The sequence below is a fragment of the Papio anubis genome, chromosome 16 (assembly GCF_008728515.1).
Source record: "Papio anubis isolate 15944 chromosome 16, Panubis1.0, whole genome shotgun sequence".
NCBI classification, from domain to species: domain Eukaryota; kingdom Metazoa; phylum Chordata; class Mammalia; order Primates; family Cercopithecidae; genus Papio; species Papio anubis.
Window position 1 is genome coordinate 90,401,627 of NC_044991.1, and position 20,637 is coordinate 90,422,263.

The 20,637-nt window shown below is 62.6% G+C and overlaps 1 protein-coding gene across 3 annotated transcripts; it reads right to left on the reverse strand.

The window, feature by feature from the left end:
• Positions 1–661: 661 nt before the first annotated feature.
• Positions 662–20,184, reverse strand: NKAIN4 (sodium/potassium transporting ATPase interacting 4). Of its 3 annotated transcripts, XM_003904505.5 has the most exons (7): positions 20,038–20,184; positions 9,615–9,752; positions 8,320–8,400; positions 7,149–7,346; positions 3,803–3,863; positions 2,423–2,507; positions 662–1,415 (listed from the first exon to the last, which is right to left on the reverse strand). In XM_003904505.5, the coding sequence occupies exons 1-7, from the start codon at positions 20,089–20,091 to the stop codon at positions 1,406–1,408; spliced, it is 627 nt and encodes a 208-aa protein (XP_003904554.1). In that variant the 5' UTR covers positions 20,092–20,184; the 3' UTR covers positions 662–1,405. The 3 variants fall into 3 exon arrangements, with proteins under 3 accessions (XP_003904554.1, XP_003904555.1, XP_021777494.1); XM_003904506.4 differs by lacking the exon at positions 2,423–2,507 and having other exon boundaries at positions 20,038–20,142; XM_021921802.1 differs by lacking the exon at positions 662–1,415 and having other exon boundaries at positions 2,407–3,863; positions 20,038–20,142.
• Positions 20,185–20,637: the final 453 nt, after the last annotated feature.

Here is a 20,637-nt window from a genome sequence, read left to right on the forward strand (position 1 = left end):
GTGTCTGAAGATCTTCTGGAGGGGACAACGTAGTCAGGCAGGGAAATCTGGGAAAGGGAAATCTGGTATCTGAGGTCCCTGGCTCAGTGGGCCCTGTTGGTAGCCATTGACTCACCCACCCCTCCTCTCCCTCTAGGTACCGTGGTCGGCCAGGTGGGCTGCAGAGTGGGCTCCCTGCCCCTGTCTGCCTGTCCTGGACTGTGTTCTGGGCCTGCTGAGGACGGCAGAGCTGGTGTCCATCCAGCACCCACAAACCCTGATTCCCTGACCACCATCCAGGGTGGAGAAGGAAGCCCCTGCTTGGCATGGGGGATGCCTTTACTGTACCTGTTCGGATGCTTCTGAATAGAAATAAAGTGGGTTTTCCCTGGATGTACCCAGCAGCCTGTTCCAGACCACGAGCTGCCTCCCCACCGGCCCAATCTGACACAGGTCACCACCTCTCCAGGCCGGCAGGGCAGCACCTGCCCAGGTCCAACCAGCTCCGGGCTGCTCCCCAAACTTCCCGCACTCCCGTGGACACCCCCTTCCGGGCCCCTCGCCTCCTTCCCCTCGCGCTTGTCCTCCAGTATTTTCAGGACTGTTGGAACAGGCAGGCCTCAGGCCCCACCTGAGATTGTACCCGACTGTCCCCCAAACTCGGCATCTTCCGGAGGGTGGACGAGGGCCATGTTCCTGTTTATTTACCAACTTGATGATACCTGGGGGAGCCTTTGGGACTGTTTGCCCAAGACCCCTCTTTATAAGGGTACCGCCCCCTTGTCACCACCACGTGCCCTGTGGTATGCCTTGGGGCCTGGCTCTGCCGTTCTTGCTCAAGCCCAGCCCACACCCCAGGACTCCATCAGCCTCAGCTCCTGGCGGCTCTGGGGGTTCTTCTGGCACAAGTTTGGGGCTGGGCACCCTCCATGCTCAACTGGGGCCCTCGCCGCTTGCCGGGTCCCGGGCTCACATTCTCGGGGCTCACATTGACTTCCTGGGGGGCTGTGCCGTTCCCACCTCGCTGCGCCCCAGCAGCGGTGCTTGCAGCCTGAGGGTCCAGCGGCCCCAGCTGGGCACCTGAGAGAGGGGCTCCTCGAGGACAAGACGGCCTGGGGGCAGAGTTGTGTCTCCCACGTTGCCGGGGGAGGTGGGCATGTGGGGCTCTGCCTTTTCTTTTGTATGCTTGCTTGTTTTCTTTTTTTTTTTTTTTAAGAGAAAGGAAATTACAAACTCTCTTGAAGTTGTAGCCGGCTGTGGCTGCCGCCCTGGCTGGTGTCCAGCACTTAGAACCCAGGGCAGGTGCTGCCGGCCACCTGGAGGGTGCTGGGTGGGGGTGCGTCCCAAGGCCTGGGGGCTCCTGTCATTGTCGCTGGTTGGTTGCTGAGGCTGGAGGTCGCAGGAGCAGGATCAGCTGTTTCCTCACTTACGCAGGCCTGTGGGGACAAGGTCAGAGAGCACCTGGGGGAGAAGGGCTGGGGCTGCCACTGGGGGCTGCCACCTCCTCCCCTTGGAGAACCTGAAATGGAACAAAGTCCAAGCAGTGATGGCTTCAGGCCTTTGGCAGAAAGGAGGTAGGTGGGGCTGAGGCTCTGGAAAGCCACCACTGCCTCTCCCTGTGCCGGGCAGGTCAGCGTCTTGTGCTTGTTTGCTGACATCTCAGTGGGGTCTGGGCTGTGGGGCTGGGAGTGGAGTGGGGTGTACCTGGGTCCCTGGCTCAGGGCCTGCGTGTGACCCCACCCCTGCCCGGGTCTTTATTCCCCCGTTCTCTGACATGGGAGCTGGGCTCCTGCTACCTCAGACAGCCCCTGCCATGACAGCCCTCATTTTTAGGAGAGAAGGGCCAGCGGCTACCCAGGGGCGTGCCATCAGGTGTCTCTGGGGGCCTGGGCAGCCCAGGGGCAGTGTGGCCACCTATTCTGAGCCCCAAACTAGGATTATGTACAGGGCGGGCTGTGTGGCAAAAGCTATTTCAGAGGAGGACAGCTGGGAGCCCTGGCACCCCACCCCAGGGTCTGGGGTTTGCAGAACTGTGGACACTGCCTTTCAAGAAACAAGTCTGGTTCTGCCAGATAGGAAACCAGGGCCCCAGCTGCCTGCCACGAAGAGACCCCTACGGCAGCCCCATGCCGCCCGCTGGGAAGTGGCTCTTCAGGACATCCTTGCAGCCCCTGACTCAGAGCCGTCTCCTGGACCCAACCCTCTCCCACAGGCGCAGTCTCTGCTGGGCTCTGAGCTATTCTGGGCTGGGAGTGGGTCCTAGGTCTCTGCAGCCCCAGTACCACCCCAGAGCCTGGCATGAAGCAGATGTTAGAAAAGTGAGGGTGGATGGATGGACGGATGGATGGATGGACAGACAGGCAGGCCAAGGAAGGCAGCCTCTTGCTGTGAGCGCCAGATTGGCCAGGCTGGCTGCAGAGCAGGTTCTGCCGGCCATACTTACAAGTACGCCTGCTTGGACAAGAGGCTGGATGGCTTTTCATTGACATGGTAGAGAGGAAATGGATCAAATCCACCAATGAAATCAACTGAAAGAAATCAAGACCCAAATAAAACCCACACAATGGAAAAGATGGCAGAGCGGAAAACAGGCCCAATCACAGAATGAAACCCAAGGGGTCCCTGGGTCACAGACACGCCCCAAGTCCTGACACGACAGCAAAGGGGACACAGCCGGGGGACGGGGGGCATAGGACAGCCCGGGTCCTCCGGCCTGTGCGGGGACGGCCTGGGGGGACGGCAGAGGTAGGACAGCCCGGGTCCTCCGGCCTGTGCAGGGGCTGCACCGTGTTCTGCCCTCTCCCACCACCCTCTGTCATGTTCAGTCACGGTGGCTCCCTTGACACTGTCTGCATAGCCAGCAGGTGACAGGGGCTTGCTGGGCAAAGTCGATGCATTCTGAACTCCAGGTTCAAATGGGGTTCCCATCTTAAAATGTTTGAATGGAGCAAGAGAGCGGAAGCTGTTTGCCTCCTCCCAGGAAGCTGGCTGAGCCCTGAGTGATGGTTTAGGATCAGCGGCACAGTGGCTGAGGGATGCTGGGTGCTGGGGACGGAGGCTCTGAGGGCGTCCCCTGCCTCTGGAATCGGTCCTGGTCTGAGGGCAGGGTGCCCTTTGACGTGTGGACTGCTGACCCCATGGCCCCTGGGGTCCTGGAGACAGATGGCTTTGAACTGGATTCTGACCCTGGGGATAGTTCTGTCCATAGGAACCGTGGGCCCCCCAGGCACACCCAGACTCTGCTTGGCATCTGCCCATCCCCACCCAGCTCTATCCTCCACAGGGTCTTCCTGTGAGACCACATCAGGATGAGGGGCCCAGCAAGGGCACCTGAGTGTGGACGACTCATGTTGCAAATCACAGGAAAGCTGATGGGGGCTGGTGAGCAGAGGGAAAATGAAAACCCTGCCTAGATGGGTCCAGGCTGCCACCGAGGGCCAGATGTGAGCGTCCCGGCCAGCGGGGCCTGGTTCTGAGCTGCCTGGAGGCTGCAGCGGCCCAGGACTCGGCAGGTCTGAGCTCAGACCTTCTACCTGTGGCCACTGCGGGGATCATGAGGACAGGCCCAGCCCAAAGCACAGGAGCCCTTGGACCTGGGAGACAGCTGAACCCTGGGGCCCCCAGGCCAGGACCTCTGCTCGTCTCTTCCCTGTATGTAGTGAGTCCTCTTCTGCTCAGGCCTATAGTTGTGAGCAAGGCCCTGCTGGGCGTGGGGTCCCTCCCAAGAGGGGAGGTCTCTCTCCTTGCCCAGACAGGACAGACTCAGAGTTGCCACCTCTGTAGCAGTCTCCCACCCCGCTGCCTGCAGAGGCCCCATACTCACAGCTGTCCTCTTCCTCCGTAAACACGCTGACCACGTAGCAGCCACAGACAAAACCTAGAAGCTGAAAGACACCACAGGCGGAGGGGTGAGTGTGGCCAGGCGAGCCCGCGGGGTTTCACTGCGGCGATGCAGGCAGAGGCACCCGAGCACCCCTGACCACCAAGGCCCTGCCTCTCCTAGACCTCAGGTTCCTCCTCTGTGACATGGAGTGGGAGAGCTGACCCGTGGGCATCCTCAGCTCTCAAGTTCCAGCCGCACCCCTGCCTTCCGCCCCACCCCACTCAACTGGGTGGGGGGCAGGTAGGTGAGGATAATGGATATTGGGTGGGGAAGATGACCAGGTCAGCCTGAGTGGCTACAGGGAGTGGGGTGAGGCTGCAGAAGCCCAGGCGGGATGAACCCCAGGCCAGCCCAGTCCCAGCCCAGAGTCCCCTCGGGCCCCTCGCCTTTGGCCCCAGCCCACCCCAGCCAACAGCCACCAGGAGCTCCTCCTCCTCTGTGGAGCGAGCCGTCTGGGATTCTGGTTTTGAGCCCGGCAAAGTGCAGGAGAGACAGGCTGAGGACTCGGGGTCCAGCAGGCAACTCCAGGCAGAGCTGGGGGCTGGCTGCTGCCTGTGGGGCAGGGGTCAAGCAGCGAGAGGAGAGGGACTGGGAGTCCAGGGCAGAGGACAGGCCACACTGCAAAGCCCCACACACCTCGCAGACAACTGCATCCAGGGCCACTGAGGGAAAAAGGGCTCTGGCAAAGGGGGGCAGTGTTGCCACAGCCAGAAACACCAATGGCATGAGAGAGAGGGCCCGGCCAGGGTCACTCCAGGCCACAGACACTGAGGGAGGGGTTGGGGGCAGCCGGCCGCAGTGGGTTTGTGATTGGAGGTGCCCCGGAACGAAGCAGGACACCTTCCTGCCTGCACCTCAGGCCGACCGCTGAGCAGCCGCGTGACCTCGAAAATTCACTTCACCTTCTGGTCTTGGTTTCTTCCTCCATAGACCTGGCCCAACAGCCCCCCGAGAAGGTCCCGGTCCCAGGAGAGGAGACAGGACATGCAGGTCAGGCCCCAGGGCTGGACATGCTTGGGCTCCGTCCCCCCGACCCCCACCCCATCTGGTACAGGCGAGCTGGTAGCTGCTTTCCTGGAAATCTAGCTCCTTTCTAGGGGTCAGTCAGGGGCCAGGAGACCTCTCTTACCACGAGGCAGGCAGACCTGTCTCCTTGATATTGAGACAGACTCAAGAAGCTGTCCCAAATGGCCATTTCTGGTTCCATGCCATGGCCAGGGTGGGAGCAGGGGTGAGGGTGGGCAACCTCCATGGCTCTTCCCCCCCTACTCCAAAGGAGCCCAAGACGCCCCCACCACGGAGCTGGCCGTGGTGCTGAACAGGCAGCCGAGCTTGGGGAGCCATTGGAAGACGCCCCTTCCAGCCAGTGCCCCCCCCTCCCGGGGACCTGCAGGCCGCCTCTGTCCCACACCCCCGTGCTCCCCGCCCTTCACACGACCGCCTCCTGCCCATCCTCCTGGCTCCAGCCCCAGGTCCACCCCAAAGCTCACCACCCTCCCTGCTGCATGGAGGCCTGGGATCTGCAGACCCTGCCCTGCGCCTCACGCCCAGAGCCTGGCCTTGTCGGACAACTCTCTATTGCTACCATCAGCACAGCTGGGCAGGGGTCAGCCAAGCCACCAGCCTCTCCCAGACCCTCCAAAGCAAAGAGCAGGGGGGCTGTGCTCCTAGTGAGGACTAGCTGGCTGGAATTTAGATCCACATCCTATTAAAGATATTCCCATCCCTGGAAGTCAGGATAAAAGGCAACAGCAGGCCCCATCTCCCCAGCCACGCGTAGCGCTCACCCCTCCAGCCTCGGCTCCCACAGCACGCCACCCCCTCTGAGAGAATCTTCATTTGTTCCCCTCTGGCTTCCTTTTTGTTGCCTTCTCACAAAGCCTAATCTCAGGAGCTTTGATGTGCACACTTGGGACATTGGCTCTTTCTCCTCCAGTCACATGCACCTGGGTTCCACACATTTTGGGGGCAACTGGGGCTGAGTGGCTGTGGTGGGAGAAACAGGCCCTGACTAGTGCTGGCAGGGTGTGTCTGTAGCCCCTTGCTACGGGGCAGCACCTCCCTGGCCTGAGTTCCTGCAGGACCAGAGCAGAGCCCAGGAAGGAGCCCAGGGAGCTCACGAGGCCACCCATACTGTCACGTGTTCTCAGGCCATGGGCCCCTTCGATTTGGAATTCAGCTTCCACCGCCAGCTGCTGGCCACAGATCCTCGCTCCTGGAGGCCCCATGTCCACCTGATGTGCTGCATTGACGCCAGCGTGTGCACCAGGGAAAGTCAGGGAGCCTTGAGATCAGTCACAAGTTCCTCCGGCGATGGCACCAATCGTGCTGCAGTCACATCGGCCCCGCCCCAGGAGCTCCTGAGGTGAAACGCTGACCAAGCATCCTCCACACGCCCGTCTCAGCTTTTGCCTCCTTCTTCTGAGCACTTCGAGGAAGGCACTGGCACCATCTGCGTTTTATAGAGGCGGGAGCTGAGGCACAGGGAGGTTGCTAGGCTCACGGAGGTGGCACAGCAGGGAAGGGGCCTCGTGGCCAGACCAGGAGCAGCACTATAGCCCCTGTTCTCCACCAAACCGAGCAGGGCCGGAGAGGACAGCAGAGTCCCGTTCCCACACAAGCAACAGCTGCTCCTCAGCCCCTCCCGGGGCACAGAATCCCTGTCCAGGCTGCAGAATCCATGTCCCGGGCCGCGGGATCCCTGTCCGGGCGGCGGGATCCCTGTCCAGGGCCGCAGAGTCCCTGTTCGGGCTGCGGGATCCCTGTCCGGTCAGACCTGGGTCACGTGGCGCCAGCTTTGCCAAGTGCACACTCCAGTTCCAGACAAGGCTGAGGGGCTTCTTGCCAGCCCAGCCTCAGGCTCTGTCCACTTTCCGTGACTGGCATGGGCTTGGGGCAGCCGAGGGAACAGGCTGGACATGCATGGATGGGTTTGTCAGGAAGATGCTTGCCGCTCCTCCTTGGGGCCGTGAAAGCCAGAGGCGGGGTGTCTCGGCCTGATCCGAGTCCTTCCCACTCCCCACAGCAAACACCACGCTCAACTTGAGAAGGGGCCTGGGTCGGCCCCACCTGGGGGAGGTGGTTTGCAGAGGAGGCACTGAGGTGCCAGCCACATGGGAGCCCACCCGTGATACCTTAACCTCTCCAGCAAGGGTGGGGATGAGGAAGGCAGAGACAGGCCTGAGGCCTGGTCAGCTGGCCCCGCCCCAGGGAGATGAGCCCCCAGCTCTGTGTCCCCTCCCTCATCAACCCATCCCCACCCCGGGCCCCCTTACCCCATGCTCACCGCAATCAGGATCTGCAGGCCGCTGTGTAGGGCCTCCACAGAGCTGGGCTCCAGGGCACAGATGGCACCTGACACCAGGGCCTGGCCATGGGGGACCCCGAGGCCAGCTGCCGGCACCTCCTCGTGCAGACAGCCCGGCCAGTGCTCATGCCACCAGGAGCGATGCTGGGAGAGGCTGAAAGTCAGTAGCTCGCTGTCCTGGGGGTGAGGAGCAGGAGCAGGGCCGGTTAGCGCCAGGAGGTGGCTGGCCTCACCCACTACAGCCTGCGGGGATGCCACCACAGAGAGGCAAGGGGAGGTCCTCTCCTCCCGCCTCCCCTGTCCTCCCACTGCACCCTGTCCCCAGGGCTCCAGCAGTGGTGGGGAAAGGAATACCAAGGCCCTGCCAGCTGCTCCTATGACTGCCCTCGACCCACACACCTCCTCCTCCAGGAAGGCCTCCCTGCCCAGACCCCAGAACTCGCTCTCAGGGGCACTGGGTCCCTTCCTTGTGTCTCTGGCCAAAGCTGCCATGTGACGTGTGTCTGCCTCAGGACAGTCTCCCCGGCTGCAGCCCCAGGTGTGGCTCCGGGAAGCGGGGGCCCGTCTGCCTGGCTGGGCACCTGCCTTAGTGCCCACCTGTGCCACACCGGCCAAAGCAGAGAGCCCCCGGGGGAGACAAAACTCCACCCCACCCTGGCTTTGGAACTAACCTCTGAACTGCAGGCAAAGTGCCTGAAACAGCCTCAGTCAGGGTCGGCTCAGTGATGACCCCTCCACCTTGTTTCCCCTGGTTCCCTGCATTGCAGGAGGCACAAGGCTTTACCAGCCTGGAGGGTTGGTCGGGCTGGGACAAAGGACCCCACGTGGCCCCAGGAGGGTGGTGTCCATTCACCTGCACATCTCTGCCAGGGTTTGCCCTGCTCTGAGGCTCCTCTTCTCCAGCCGGAGCCCTCTCACCTGCCAACACCCACAGACGCCTTTCATTCCCCAATCAAATCACTGGTCTCTCTCCAAACCTTTACTGAGTCACCAACTACAGACCAGGGCTGTTCTGGGTGCTGGGGACAGAGCCATGCACAGACGGCCCCTGCCTCAGACGATGGATGAAGAGAAAACAGAGGGGGTGTTACACGGGGCCCGGCCAGGACCCCGGGGAAGGACCTTGCACTGCCTTCCGGTCTGTACTCACCTGTGAGAGGCCCCCAACTTCCAGGTAGAAGCAGATGATGAAGATGTTCCAGGTGACCCAGATGGCTGCCCACACCGTGTACTAGGGAGAGGGGAGGACAGGGCGGCAGCTGAACGCAGCTCCCGGGCACACCTGCTCGCACCTAGCCCCCGGGGGAAGGTCCATGATCTCACAGGAGGGGCGGCCTCTGCTCCCGAGTCTGGTGGTCCCCAGATGCACAGCGTGGAGAAAGGCGTCCCCCGTGCCCACCCTGCGACAGGTCTCAGAGCTTTCCCACGTGGGCACCCCAGGAATGAGGCGGTGGGACAGTCAGCTCGAGGGAGCCCCGGCGCAGGTCGGCGTACGGACAGAGCATCTCCAGCTGAGCTGCCACAGCCTGTCCTCACCTCGCCGGGCAGACGTTGCACACGGACAGCACAGGCCTCCCCAGCAGAGCACCCCCAAAGCCACCCCTAAGAGAGTGCCCCAAGGAGCTGCCAGCTGCCTTTGTAAATGAAGTTGTGTGGACACAGCCACCCCCATCTGTGCACACACAGCCCAGCTGCTTTGTAAATAAAGTTGTGTGGACATAGCCACGCCCATTTGTGCACACACAGCCCAGCTGCTTTTGTAAATAAAGCTGTGTGGACACAGTCACGCCCATTTGTGCACACACAGCCCAGCTGCTTTTGTAAATAAAGTTGTGTGGACACAGCCACGCCCATTTGTGCACACACAGCCCAGCTGCTTTTGCGCTGAAACTGCACGGGCCACAGCGCCTGAGGTATTTACCATCTGCCCTCTACAGGAAAAGTCGCCGCAAACCACTGGTCTGGACCGATTACTTGGTTCTGCACTGAATGAAAACGCTGACTGAGCAGAGACATTTTTCTGAACATTCTTCCAGCTTCTCCAGAGGATGCAGCAAGGACAGTATGGCCAGGGGTCTGCTGGGGTCCACGTCCCACCCTGGGCTTGAGGCAGTGATTTTGTTCCTGTTTTCCTATCTGTAAAGCAGGGATCACGGCAGCACCCATATCCCTGGCTACTGAGGGGATGAATTTGTGAAGGCCTTCAGTGCCTGGGGCTCCCCAGTACATGCAGCTGCTCCTACAAGCAGCCCCGGAAAAGCCCCTCCGTCCGAACCAGAATTCTAGATGTACAGCAGCAAAGAGGTCTGAACCCAGGGGTCTGGGTTGGCGTTTGGGGGGTGTTCAATGGTGTCCAGGAAAATAGGGCAGGATGGTGCCACGGGAGCCGCCATCCTGGTCACCCCAACCCACCTGCCCGTAAAGGGGTCCGGGCCCAGGACTCACCATCACCACATAGCGCGGCCGGTACTGGATGGTGCCAAAGAGTCCCAGGATAATGACGACGATGTGGGCGAAGTTGGCCAGGATGGGCACCCACTGGTAGCCCAGGAAGTCAAACACCTGCCTCTCCAGGGCGGTGACCTAGGGGCAGGGCGGTCGCGGTGAAGGGTGGACCTGAGGGAGGCTCCAGGCCCGCCAACCAGTGCCCGGGCCAAGGTGACGGGCACTCAGCCAGGACTTCCTCCCCAGACCTGCCCACCACACCTTTGCTTGACGAGGGATGCTGGGGCCCTAACTCCTGCTCCATGACCCATCCAGAGCAGGCACTGGGCATCTACTGTGTGCTTGGCTTTTCCAAGAAAAATCCCCAAATCAGCCTGACAGGCCCTAGCCGCCCCGTCCCCATGCATCCCATTGCACTTCATCCCCGCTTGTCCCTTCCACGCCCTTCCTGACCTCCCATGTGTCCCATTCCCGTGTGTCCCATCCCGCCCGTGTGTCCCTTTGCTCCCGCCCATCCCCATCGGGGCAGAAGACACTCACATGAGTAGGCCCCATCCCCTCCGTCCCCGGTTTCCTCATCTGGAGAATGGAACACGGGGTAATCTAAATCACAGAATCGTAGAGACCCGGGTGACACACACACACAGGCGGTGAAAACACCACTCGTGGGGGTCAGATGGCCGGGAGGGACTGACGCGGATCCACAGGGGTACCGGACGCCGAGGCCCCAGCCTGCCACCTCCTCGGCCCTTAGGGAACCCAGCTGGCGAGGCCGCTCTCTGGCAGGCAGGTGGTCTCCCCTCTACTTCAGGACATTGGGACTCCGCGGGCCGGCCTCCCACAGGGGCGGGAACAGCGGCAGGGGGAGGAGAAATACAGAGGAATATAAAGTGGGTATTTTATATTTAGGAAACCAAGAAAACCTGAGCAAAGCCATGACCAGGGTGCTAACAGGAATGGGCCTTTTCGGCTCCCTTCCGTCACCAAGCTCCTTTACGTGCTGAGGTGAAGCACACCAGTCAGATTCCAGACTCCTTCCACTCTTCCATTCCATTCCATTCCATTCCTTCCCTTCCTTCCATTCCATTCCATTCCATTCCATTCCCCTCTTCCACCACCACCACCATTCCATTCCATTCCATTCATTCCATTCCATTCCATTCCATTCCATTGATCCTTCCATTCCGCCACCGTCCATGTTATCCATCTTCGTCCACCATTCCAGATTTCTTCGTCGTGCTCAGGACATCCACCCAGTGCATCCAGGGAGGACCGGAAGGGACTGGCGTGTGCTGGAAAGGCAGTGACAAGCGACAGCAGCGAGGCTGGGGTGAGTGCCATGGCTGCACTCTGGATTTCACTGCAGGCACTGGAGGGGCTGAGACGCCATGAGTGGCCTCCGGGCCTCTGGCCTGGGGGTGGGATGGGAGGGGCACCCAGAGAGGTTGAGCCCTGAGGCAGGGGAGAGTTCTAGAGGGCCTGGGCACCTCCTCACGGTGGGGGAAGTGGAGGCTGGATGGGCTGAACCAAGAACAGGGCCAAGCCGGGAGGGCACCAGGGATGCCAGGTGGTGGGCGGCCCAGGCTCTAGGGGCAGCCTCCATCCCTGCCTGGTACAGCTCCTCAAACCGTACCTGGGGCACAGCGGGCAGGGTGGGCCGTTGTGGATCTGCCCCATGGTCATGCTGCAGGGAAAAGGAGGCCTAGCCTGACTCCATTTCGTCCCAACCCCTGACCCACAGTGGTATCCTTCAGGTTATCTGCTTTTGCCATTTCTGCACGTAGGCCAAGCTCACGACCGGAGGAATTCAGCTTGGTTTACCTTTCAAGCAAGGACGACCATAGCCCCTTCCCGAAACCACCCTAGAGAACAGGAGCTGGGCAGGGTGTGCACACAGGCAACAAGGCTGTGGATCTGGGCCCCGTGACCTGGCCCGGGATGTGGGGGCTACAGGCTGCAGATCTGGGCCCCGTGACCTGGCCCGGCATGTGGGGGCTACAAGACTGCACCCACCCACTGGTCCTGCCTCACGGTGAGTCCAATTCTGCCCACGGCAGCTTTCACCCGGCCCTGGCCCTCCAGCTGTAGTGTGGCTCCAGTGAGAAAGCTGGGCAGGTACGGAGCCCAGCACAGAGCAGGTGCTCAGTAAACGCCAGGAGCGGGGTACTGTGAGGACACCAACTGGTCCATGGGTTGCAGGGAGCAAGATCTGGCAAGTGATGGTCTGGGGAGCCAGGCGGGAAGCTGAGGGGTTGGGGAGCCAGGCGGGAGGCTGGGGGGCTGGGGAGCCAGGCGGGAAGCTGGGGGGTTGGGGAGCCAGGCAGGAGATTGGGGAGCGGGGCGGGAGGTTGACCACTGGCAAGGAGCCTGGGAGCCTCCCTCGAGCAGCAGAGGCTGATGGCCTTGGAGGGAGGAGGCGGGAGTATGGCCCCCAGGACACTGAGGCAAGAGAGAGGGTCCAGCTAGCCTGGCCTCCCTGTGGAGCCGCCTCATTCTTCAGCAAATCATCTCCAGCGAGAGTGGAGGCCGCAGAGGTCTGTCATGGCAGGTGGTTCCTTGGAAAACCCTTTTCCAACACAAATTGCTCAAAGCCACACCCTCATCTGTGGGGTGGCCGCTGGTGAGAAGCCACACAGGGAAGCTGAGCTCACTCAGGGGCCAGGGGACTCCGCTCTCCTAACCCTGACCCCCAGTTCCTGCCCTCCCAGCAGCCACCTCTTTGTGAGCCCTCGGGCCACGGGAGCCAGTGCACCCCATGGATACCCACAGGGACCACTTCTGCCCCACAGCTGTGGCCTGGTCCCCCACCAGCCTTGGAGCTCAGGACAGTGAGGCCCCGGGGCTTAGAGACCCACACTTCACCCCCTCCCTCTCTTGTGACATGGATGCCAGATGTGAAGCCTGAAGACCAACAGCCCCCTGAAATGACAGGATGGCAAGAGCCAGCCCCCTGAAAATACAGGAAGGCAGTGGCCAGCCCCCTAAAACTATAGGAACTATAGGAAGCCCCCCATGACAGGAAGGCAAGGCCTGGCCCCCCAAAATTACTGGAAGGGAGGGGCCAGTCCCTCCAAATTATAAGAAGGCAGGGACCACCCCAAATGACAGGAAGGCAGAAGCTGGCCCCCCAAAACCACAGGAAGGCAGGGGCCAGCCCCGAAGCCTCCTTCCACCCAGCCGCGGAGAAAGGGTGAGAAGCCGCGGGAGCTTGGGTCAGCAGGCTTCAGGCAGGTCCCGAGGGGCCTACCGGGGTCCCAGCTACAAAGGACACAGAGGCTCACGGACAGGGAGAGGATGGGCCCTGGACAGCGAGGCGGCTCCCGGAAGGTGTCAGAGCAGGGGGCGTGCATGCCGCACTGGGGCCGCTCACCCAACGCCGGCGCCTGCCGAACGCCCCGCGTGGGGTGGTGCTGGCCACAGCGGAGGCCACTTTGCAGAGCCTTCACCACATCACTCAGCAGGACGGGCGGCCACGGAGGCTTTGGCAGAGAACGGCGGGATCTGAGCTACGTTTTAGAGACGGTCCCAGGCCCGTTCTGCTCTCCCCCAACAGCCCAGACCAGACTCCCATGCCAGCTCACAGGCTCCCCACAGACAGCAGCGCACAGCAAACCTGTCCCTGCCTGTCCCGGCGGGACAAGCAGACGCTTTTAGGACCTCCTTGGCTCTAGCGCCCCCTGCTGATAAGACTCGGAATCTTCCTGATTTCACAGCAGCAAACAAGGCCCCACATCCCCAGGGTCAAGCCAAGGCCCCAGCCGACCAGGGTCTCCGGGCTGCCCCAGGCTGCCCCTTCCCGAACCGGGCGGAAACCAGCCTCCTGAGCTGCCATGGCTCTCTGCGCCCTGGGAAGCTAGCTCGGGCTGTCCGTCCAGCAACCCACCAGCCCCTGGAGAGGCTGGGCCCTGGCCTGGACAGGGGCGGAGCCCTCCCATCACCCTGAGGATCTACACCTGCCTCCCCAGGCGACCGCTGATCCCCAAAAAGGGGTGTTCACTGTCAGGACTGGTCAGGGACTCCCTGGGGCCAACGACCTGACACAGGCCAGCTGGGGGTCCTTCCCTGACCCCCACTCTTCCACTACCAGATGTCAGCCAGGAGGCAGGGTGCAGGGGACTTGTCTGTCCTCCCCGTCCATCCCGCTGAGCTCCTCCCAGGCAGGGACCAAGCTCCATTGTGCTCAGTGGGGACAGTCAGAGACGGAATCACTGACTCAGGCTTCGGGGGACGGGAGGGACCGCAGACGAGGGCAGAGCAGGCCCCGAGGCAGGACACAGGTTGTCCAGGAGGCAGCCCGAGGCAGCTTCAGGTGCCCGGAACCCACGCTGTGCACGAGTGCTGGGCTTCACTCACTCCGCACCTTGGGCCCCTCGTCTGTGAAACGCTGGCGCCTCCATAGCTGGATGTAGGTCCAGCCTCATAACCGTGCCCGGCAGAATGAAGTGCCAGCTGCTGCCGGCTGCCGTGGCTGTAGCAGCACACGTGTGCAGAGTCCCCGTGTGCAGCCTCAGAGCTGGTCTCACCCGCACCCACGTGACCCTCCGAGGAGGCCCCAGTGCCCGTCCACAGGCCCTCCACGCACTCTGAGTCCTGGGAATCTGCCCCCGTGTCCTCCACAGGAAGGGGATGCTGTCCACAGATGCGCCCACGGCGGTGTGATCTGCCAGGGGGCGGGGAAGACTGGAAATGTCCAATTTTGACAAGCCGGGTGCTGTCACGTGAGGACAGTGACTCCAGGCAACCAGAGGGCCTGCCTGGGACGCAGACGGGTCAGATGACATGTGGTGGGGACAGGCAGAGCGGGGGCAGAAAGGCAGAGGCCACGTCTGCACAGATGGCCTCAGAGCTTCCCTGCCAGCCCCTCCCAGTCCTGCGGTCTGCAGATGCCTCGAAGCCTTCGAAGGGAAGTTGTTCTTTCTGTGATCTCCGGACTTCCCCAAAACCAGAGCCCCCTCAAGCTAGGACCCCTGCCTGGGTCAGCTCTGGGCCTGGAACGCAGGGTCACTGAACCCTGGAGTTTGATGGGGGGCACTCAGTGGTGCTGGGACTGCTGGCCTCACAGCCTGAGGGGACAGACTGAGCAAGGGAGCTGCTGCCCAAACTCACCAGCCGGGCAGATCCAGCTCCCTGCGTTGTCCTCCTGCCACACCAGGAGGATGGGGTGTGGGGCATCACCCTGAGACCCCAGGCTGGCCCCTCCTGAAAGCAGCCCAGGTCCCACTCCCATGGAGCTTCCAGACCGGCTTCTTGGTTGCGGGGGTTCTCCAGGGTCAAGGCTTGGCACCCGGACAAAGCCCCTGGCCTCCCAGGTGTGGCCTCTTCCCCACCCTGCCTCCATCCTCCGTCCTCCGTCCACGGACATCGAGCTCTTCAGGCTGTGCTGGTCAAAGGTGGGGCCCAGGGCCTCCCTGCTCACCCATGTCCTCCTGTGTGTCCTGGGCCATCTTAGGCATGGCCAACCTCACCCAGCTCCATCCCCCAGCCCTTGCTGCCAGCAAAGGCTCCTGATGAAGAGGACGGGCAGGCACAGCGCATGGAGGCTATAACGGACTCGCAGAATCACTGAAACCCACAAGACAGCCTCCTCCAATGAGACCCCCACCCCGCCCTGCTGTCCAGCACCCACACAGTGCCTTGTCTCCTGAGGGAGACCACCACACGTGCTGCGACCCCAGGGAGGGGCAGCCCCTTGGGAAATGACAGCTCCAACAGCCCTGCTTGGGGGTGGACCCAACACCAGGCCTCACATGGCCTCAGATGGCCTGACCACCGCCACCTTGGAGAGACCCTCTCCTCGGCCCTGTTCTCCTGTCCGGGAACCCGGGGTGCTGGGGGCACCTGGGTCAGAACCAGACCCACAACTCTCCTCCCTGAGCTTCCGTGCAAGGCCGGTCAAGAAGGACAGAGAAGTTGCCCAGGGCACCCATGGGGGTGGGGGGCCCAGGGTCCTTTCCCTGTGTGGCGTCCCCCGGGGTCTGTGAAGGGGGCATCACAGACAGTTTCACACTGGAGTCACAGCTTAGACACCAACAGGTCTTAACAGTCACCTATCAACGAAGACAGTAAACAGAGCACGTCAGGCAAACCGAGCAGGCCTGAAACGGCACGGAAAACACCACTGGCCATGAAGGGCCTCAAGACTCACCTCCACCTCCTGGGAATAAAAGGCCCAGCAAGCGCCCGCTGCACCCGATACCTTCTGCAGGAGAACCCACCCGACAAAGACCTGGGGAAGGGCTCGTGTCTCGAGGCCTCGCTAAGCGGGTGAATTGCCAAAGGCACCCCAGCCACCCGGCCGCCCCCCAGCAGAGGACAGAGACAGCAGCAGAGGCCTAGGGGGCTGTAGCTGCCTCCATCCAGCTGCTCTCCACTGCAGATGCCTGTTCCCCCGCAGGATGGGGCGCCCGCAGCCCCGTCACCCATCTCTCCCCACATCCCCTTCAGATACAGCCGGAGCCCTTCACTCGGGTCATGCGGCCCGTCCTTCTGACCTCTCACCTCCACCCCTGCTGCCCCTGCGCCACCCACATCACAGGCGGCATCTTCTCAACTCCTGGGACAGCCAAGCTCCCACCTCACTCAGGACTCAGGGTCTGTGACCGTGCCATGCCCACCCACCACCAGCACCTCAACCCCATCCCACTCCTCACAGCACCGCAGCCTCTGTCCACGCCTGCCCACGTCTGCCCGGCGCAATCACGCGATGACCTATGTGCTGCTTTGCTCACGTCAATCATCGGTGGGGGCTGCTGGAGGGCAGGGTCTGCCTGTCTCTGCAGATGCCGCCAGCCTGGGCACTGCCTGGCATGGAGGGCATGCTTTCCCTAAGGGCAGGGCCCAGCTGTCCGTGTTGTGGTGGGGCCCCAGAGCCCAGGGAGGCCGGCTCATAGGAGATTCTCAATTGCGTACATATTGGGAAAAGATCCTGGTACTGGAGGGCAGAGGCCACAGAGAGCCCCAACCCTGGGCAGTGTCCTGGGCGTGGGGGCTCAGCCTGAGCTCTCAGTGGCCCCCATGGACAGTCTCTACGGAGAGGCCGTGTGTGAAGCCTTGGCCACGGAGGGCTCAGAGACTGGATGGTCCCACACTCATGGGCAGAGAAGGCTCTGGCCAGGTCCAGGTGGGTGCAATTTCACCAGGCTCCAGTGACTTGGGTGTTGCCATGGGGAGGGGCACCAGGTGGAGGGACAGGCTCCAGCAAAGATCTGGAGGCAGGTGGTGGGGGGCGGAGGAAGAGAGGGGGAGCGTGAAGGGCCTGCACTGTAACGGGTGCCACCTGGGACAGGACACGTGTGCAAGCTCACACGCCTTGCAGGCAGAGCTGGCTGACAGTATCTACTCTAGACACAGAGTTAAGATTAAACTCTTGGCCGGGCGCGGTGGCTCACACCTGTAATCCCAGCACTTTGGGAGGCCAAGGCGGGTGGATCACGAGGTCAGGAGATTGAGACCATCCCTGGCTGCAGTGAAACCCGTCTACTAAAAATACAAAAACTAGCGAGGAGGAGGAGGAGGGGCCCGAGGTGGCGAGCCTGTAGTCCCAGCTACTGGGAGGCTGAGGGAGCGAGAAGAATGGCGGCTGACTTGAGATGAGCTTGCAGTGAAACAAGATCAGTATGCCAACAGGCGACGACAGATAAAGGGTCAGCGAGTATGATGGCTCCGGGAATAAAGCGGGTGGAAGAGGTCAGGGTGAAACCATCATGCGTCGAAATAAGGTGTGGTGGTGCGCCAGATTGAACTGGTGACCAATCTCTGCTGAGGCAGAATAAGCCTTGAGCCAGGAGCCAGACTTGCAGTGAGCCGAGATGGTGCCACTGCCTCCCAGCTGGGCGACAGAGTGAAGACTCAGCCTCAAAAAAAAAAAAAAAAAAAAAAAAAAAAAAAGATTAAACTCTTAGTCCCAGGCCTCCCCATCCTGCCCAGAGGACGCTAACCTATGAGGAGGGATGTCTGCCCTACCGGAGCCCTGGCGGGGAAGGTATGTGAACCCCCCAAGGGGGGCAGTTCTTGCCCTGGCCCACTTCGCCTACACAGGGCACAGTCCTGTGAGGTCTGGGCTGGCAGCAGGGATGAGCTGCATATATTGGCTAAGGGGTCTCAGCCTGAGGACCAGCCTCAGGTCAGGCTCCGGAATGGAGACCCTGCAGCACAGAGCAGCAGGGAGCGTCTTCTTCATCTCGAAGCCAAGGCTCCCAGAGGCTCAGGGCTCCATGACATGTGGCCACATGCGTGAGCAGTGAGTCTCATGCCACCATGGAAGTGGGTGACCCTGGTGGCCCTCCCAGTACCCCGCCCCGAACCCCTTCCTGAGCCTTTGGCTCCTGGGGTCTCCTCAATGCAGCAGGGCAGAGCCCGGGAATCGGACGCGGCACAGCCCTGCTCAGAGCTGGCAAAGTTCACACTGTTCTTTGGGGAGAAAGGCTCCCAGAAGATACCTGGGCCCTTTGACCTGAAGCTTGGTAACACAAAATTCTCAAACTTGTCAAAAAAAAAAGAGGGGGGCTGCCCAACCCACCCCCATCCTCCCAGGTCCCCCACCCGCATGCAGTGACTAGAGCTGTGGTCAAGGACTCTTCTTGCCCAAGGCAGAGGAGGCACAGTGGGCTGCCAGATTGCCAACCTGGCCAGGACAAAAGGCCTTTGACAGCTCCCTGCTGCGATTCAGCAGTGACCCTAGAGGCTGGCCTGAGGGGACACGACTCTGCCCAGTCCCTGGAGAGTCCCCAGGTCTGCTGGGGAAGCCCTGTGGCCCTCAAGCCAGGATGACTCTTTCCCTCTTGGCTGCAACCAAATTTCCAAGGGCCTGCATTTTCGCCCTGCATCTGTCTACTGTCCACGGCAGAGATGAAACAGGGACACGACTCCACCTGCCCCTCTGCGCCCCGAGGTCACATCCGACCAGCACAGTCGTGCCTCACTCTGCACCTGAGACTGAAGCACCCATTTCTCCTGCCCAAACCCCAGCACCATCAACCCCAGCACATTCTCACACCACCTTCAACAGATGGAAACCAAGGTCACCAGTATCCCCCAAAACAGCCTCTCGCTTTCTGATGCCCAAACACCACCAGCTGCCACTGGCCAGGCTCCAAACTGGGGTACCAGCCAGGCTGGTGCCTGTCCTTCACGTGGTCAACCGACGGGCATTCGAGTCTTCGAGTGGACCGCCCTTGCCCTCCCCATGCCCACTTCCAGCCCCTCCCCACCCAGTCTCCTAAGGGACTCCTGCCACTGAGGAGTCACTCACTGAAAGATACCAACTCTTTCAAGGCCTGAGATGGTCCTTGGGCCCCCAAGCCTGTTGCAGGGCCCCAGGTTATCTCCGCAGCCCTAGCGAGCCTCCCAGGAAAACTCCGGAGGCTCCTTCCTTCCTGGAGGAAGGACACGATGCCTCCTCGGCCGTCCCCAGGTCCGCCCGCAAGCCTGTGCCCCTAAGCCGAGGACGGGACACCCAAGCTGCACAGCCGCGGACTCCGAGGGTTTTGCGGCTCAGAACTCTGAAACTGCCCCTTCTGGCCCTACTAGCTCCAGGAGGAGGAGGGGGGCGCGCAGTCCAGCTGCGCTCCGCAGCCCACAAAGCATCGTTTCCTTTTTAAGACGGGAGACCCAGGGCCCATTAGCATCGAAGCAAAGCAGCCTCCCGAGCCCGGACTGTGAGGCCTTTGTTCAGCCCCCTCCCCCCTCCCCCGAGGACAGCGGGCTCCGGGAGAGAATTCGCCTCCCGGGCGTCCCAGGGAGCTTCGGACTCGGGGCAGAATGGAAGCTTGGCCGAGGGAGCCCCGGCCAATCCCGACACAGAAGACGCCCGCGCTGCGCCCCGGGCACGGGCTCCAGCCCCTTCTCGCCCCCGCACCGCTCCACGCCGGGCGGCATGGTGGGCAGCGGGGTAGGGCAGGGTCGGCTTGCTCGCGGGTGGGCAGGACGCTCTCACCCCCCGCTCCCCCACTCGCAAACTCGCAGGCACAGCCTCCGTCATCGCCCCACCCGGCTCTCAGAATCCGAACTTGGCCGCTCACTCGGCGCCCGGGGCCGGCTGCGGGACACGCTCGTACAGATAGAGACACGCGCGCCCGGGGGCGCACACGCCTCTCCCGGCGATGGGGTCCAGGCGGCCCCGCCCGAAGGCTTCCGTCCCGCCCGCCCGGCCAGCCGCTCCCCGGCACCTGTCCCCGCCGCTCCGGACCCGCGGCCGCCCCCCCGCGCGCGCCCACCGGGGACGGGACCGGGCGCCGCGGTTCCCCACGCCCCGCAGGCGACACCACCTTCGGCCGCAGCAGCCTGGGGTCCGAGGCGTCCGCGTCGGAGCTGGCGCGGGACCCAGCGAATGGGCCCAGGAGCGGAGGGACTCGCCGGGACCCCGCAGCCGCCGTGGGTCGGGCACCCGGAGCTCCAGGAGGCCCGCAGAGGGGTCGCCACTCACCAGCTGAAAAGTGCAGAGGACGATGAGCGCGCAGCGGCCGGAGCAGGAGCCCATGGTGCCCGCCTATACAGGAGGCCTCCGGGTGCCCCGCGCTCGGCCCCCGCCGCCGCCCCGCCTGCTCCCCCCGCGCTGCAGCCTCGGCCCCGCCCCCTCCACGTCCCGGCCCCCGGACCCCCCGCCCCTCAGCCCCCGGCCCAGCCCACCTCCGAATAACAGCTGCGCAGCCTCTCCCCACAGCCCCCGCCTGCGGCCCCTGGGGACTTCGCGCCGGCCGGAGAAGGGGACCCTTCTTAAAGGGGCGATGGCGCGGCTTCTCGGGTAGCGAGGGGCGGCGCCGAGGCCCCAGAACAGACCCTCAGCTGAGGGCAGCCCGCCCCGGACGCGGCAGGGATGACCGGCGTCCGCCTTCTCCTCCAGGATGACCTTCCCGGCACCTGCTCCCACCCTGGGCCCGGCATGAGATCCCCATCAACCTTCCCCGTGGGGGTCCGAGCGACCCCATCCCCGAGGCGTTTGCTCTGAAAAGTCTCAGAGATTCCTTGACTTGGAGAAGTCCTGGACCCGGGTCCAGAGCTCAGAGGTCCCCTCCACGGGCAGGCG

Excerpts from the sequence above, each read along its gene's own strand:
- NKAIN4 (XM_021921802.1), bottom strand. The coding sequence starts at position 20,091 with ATGGGCTCCTGCTCCGGCCGCTGCGCGCTCATCGTCCTCTGCACTTTT. Across the intron at positions 9,753-20,037 it reads TCCTCTGCACTTTTCAGCTG|GTCACCGCCCTGGAGAGGCA; the intron begins GTGAGTGGCGAC and ends CCCTGCCCCTAG. Across the intron at positions 8,401-9,614 it reads GGCCGCGCTATGTGGTGATG|TACACGGTGTGGGCAGCCAT; the intron begins GTGAGTCCTGGG and ends CCCTCTCCCTAG.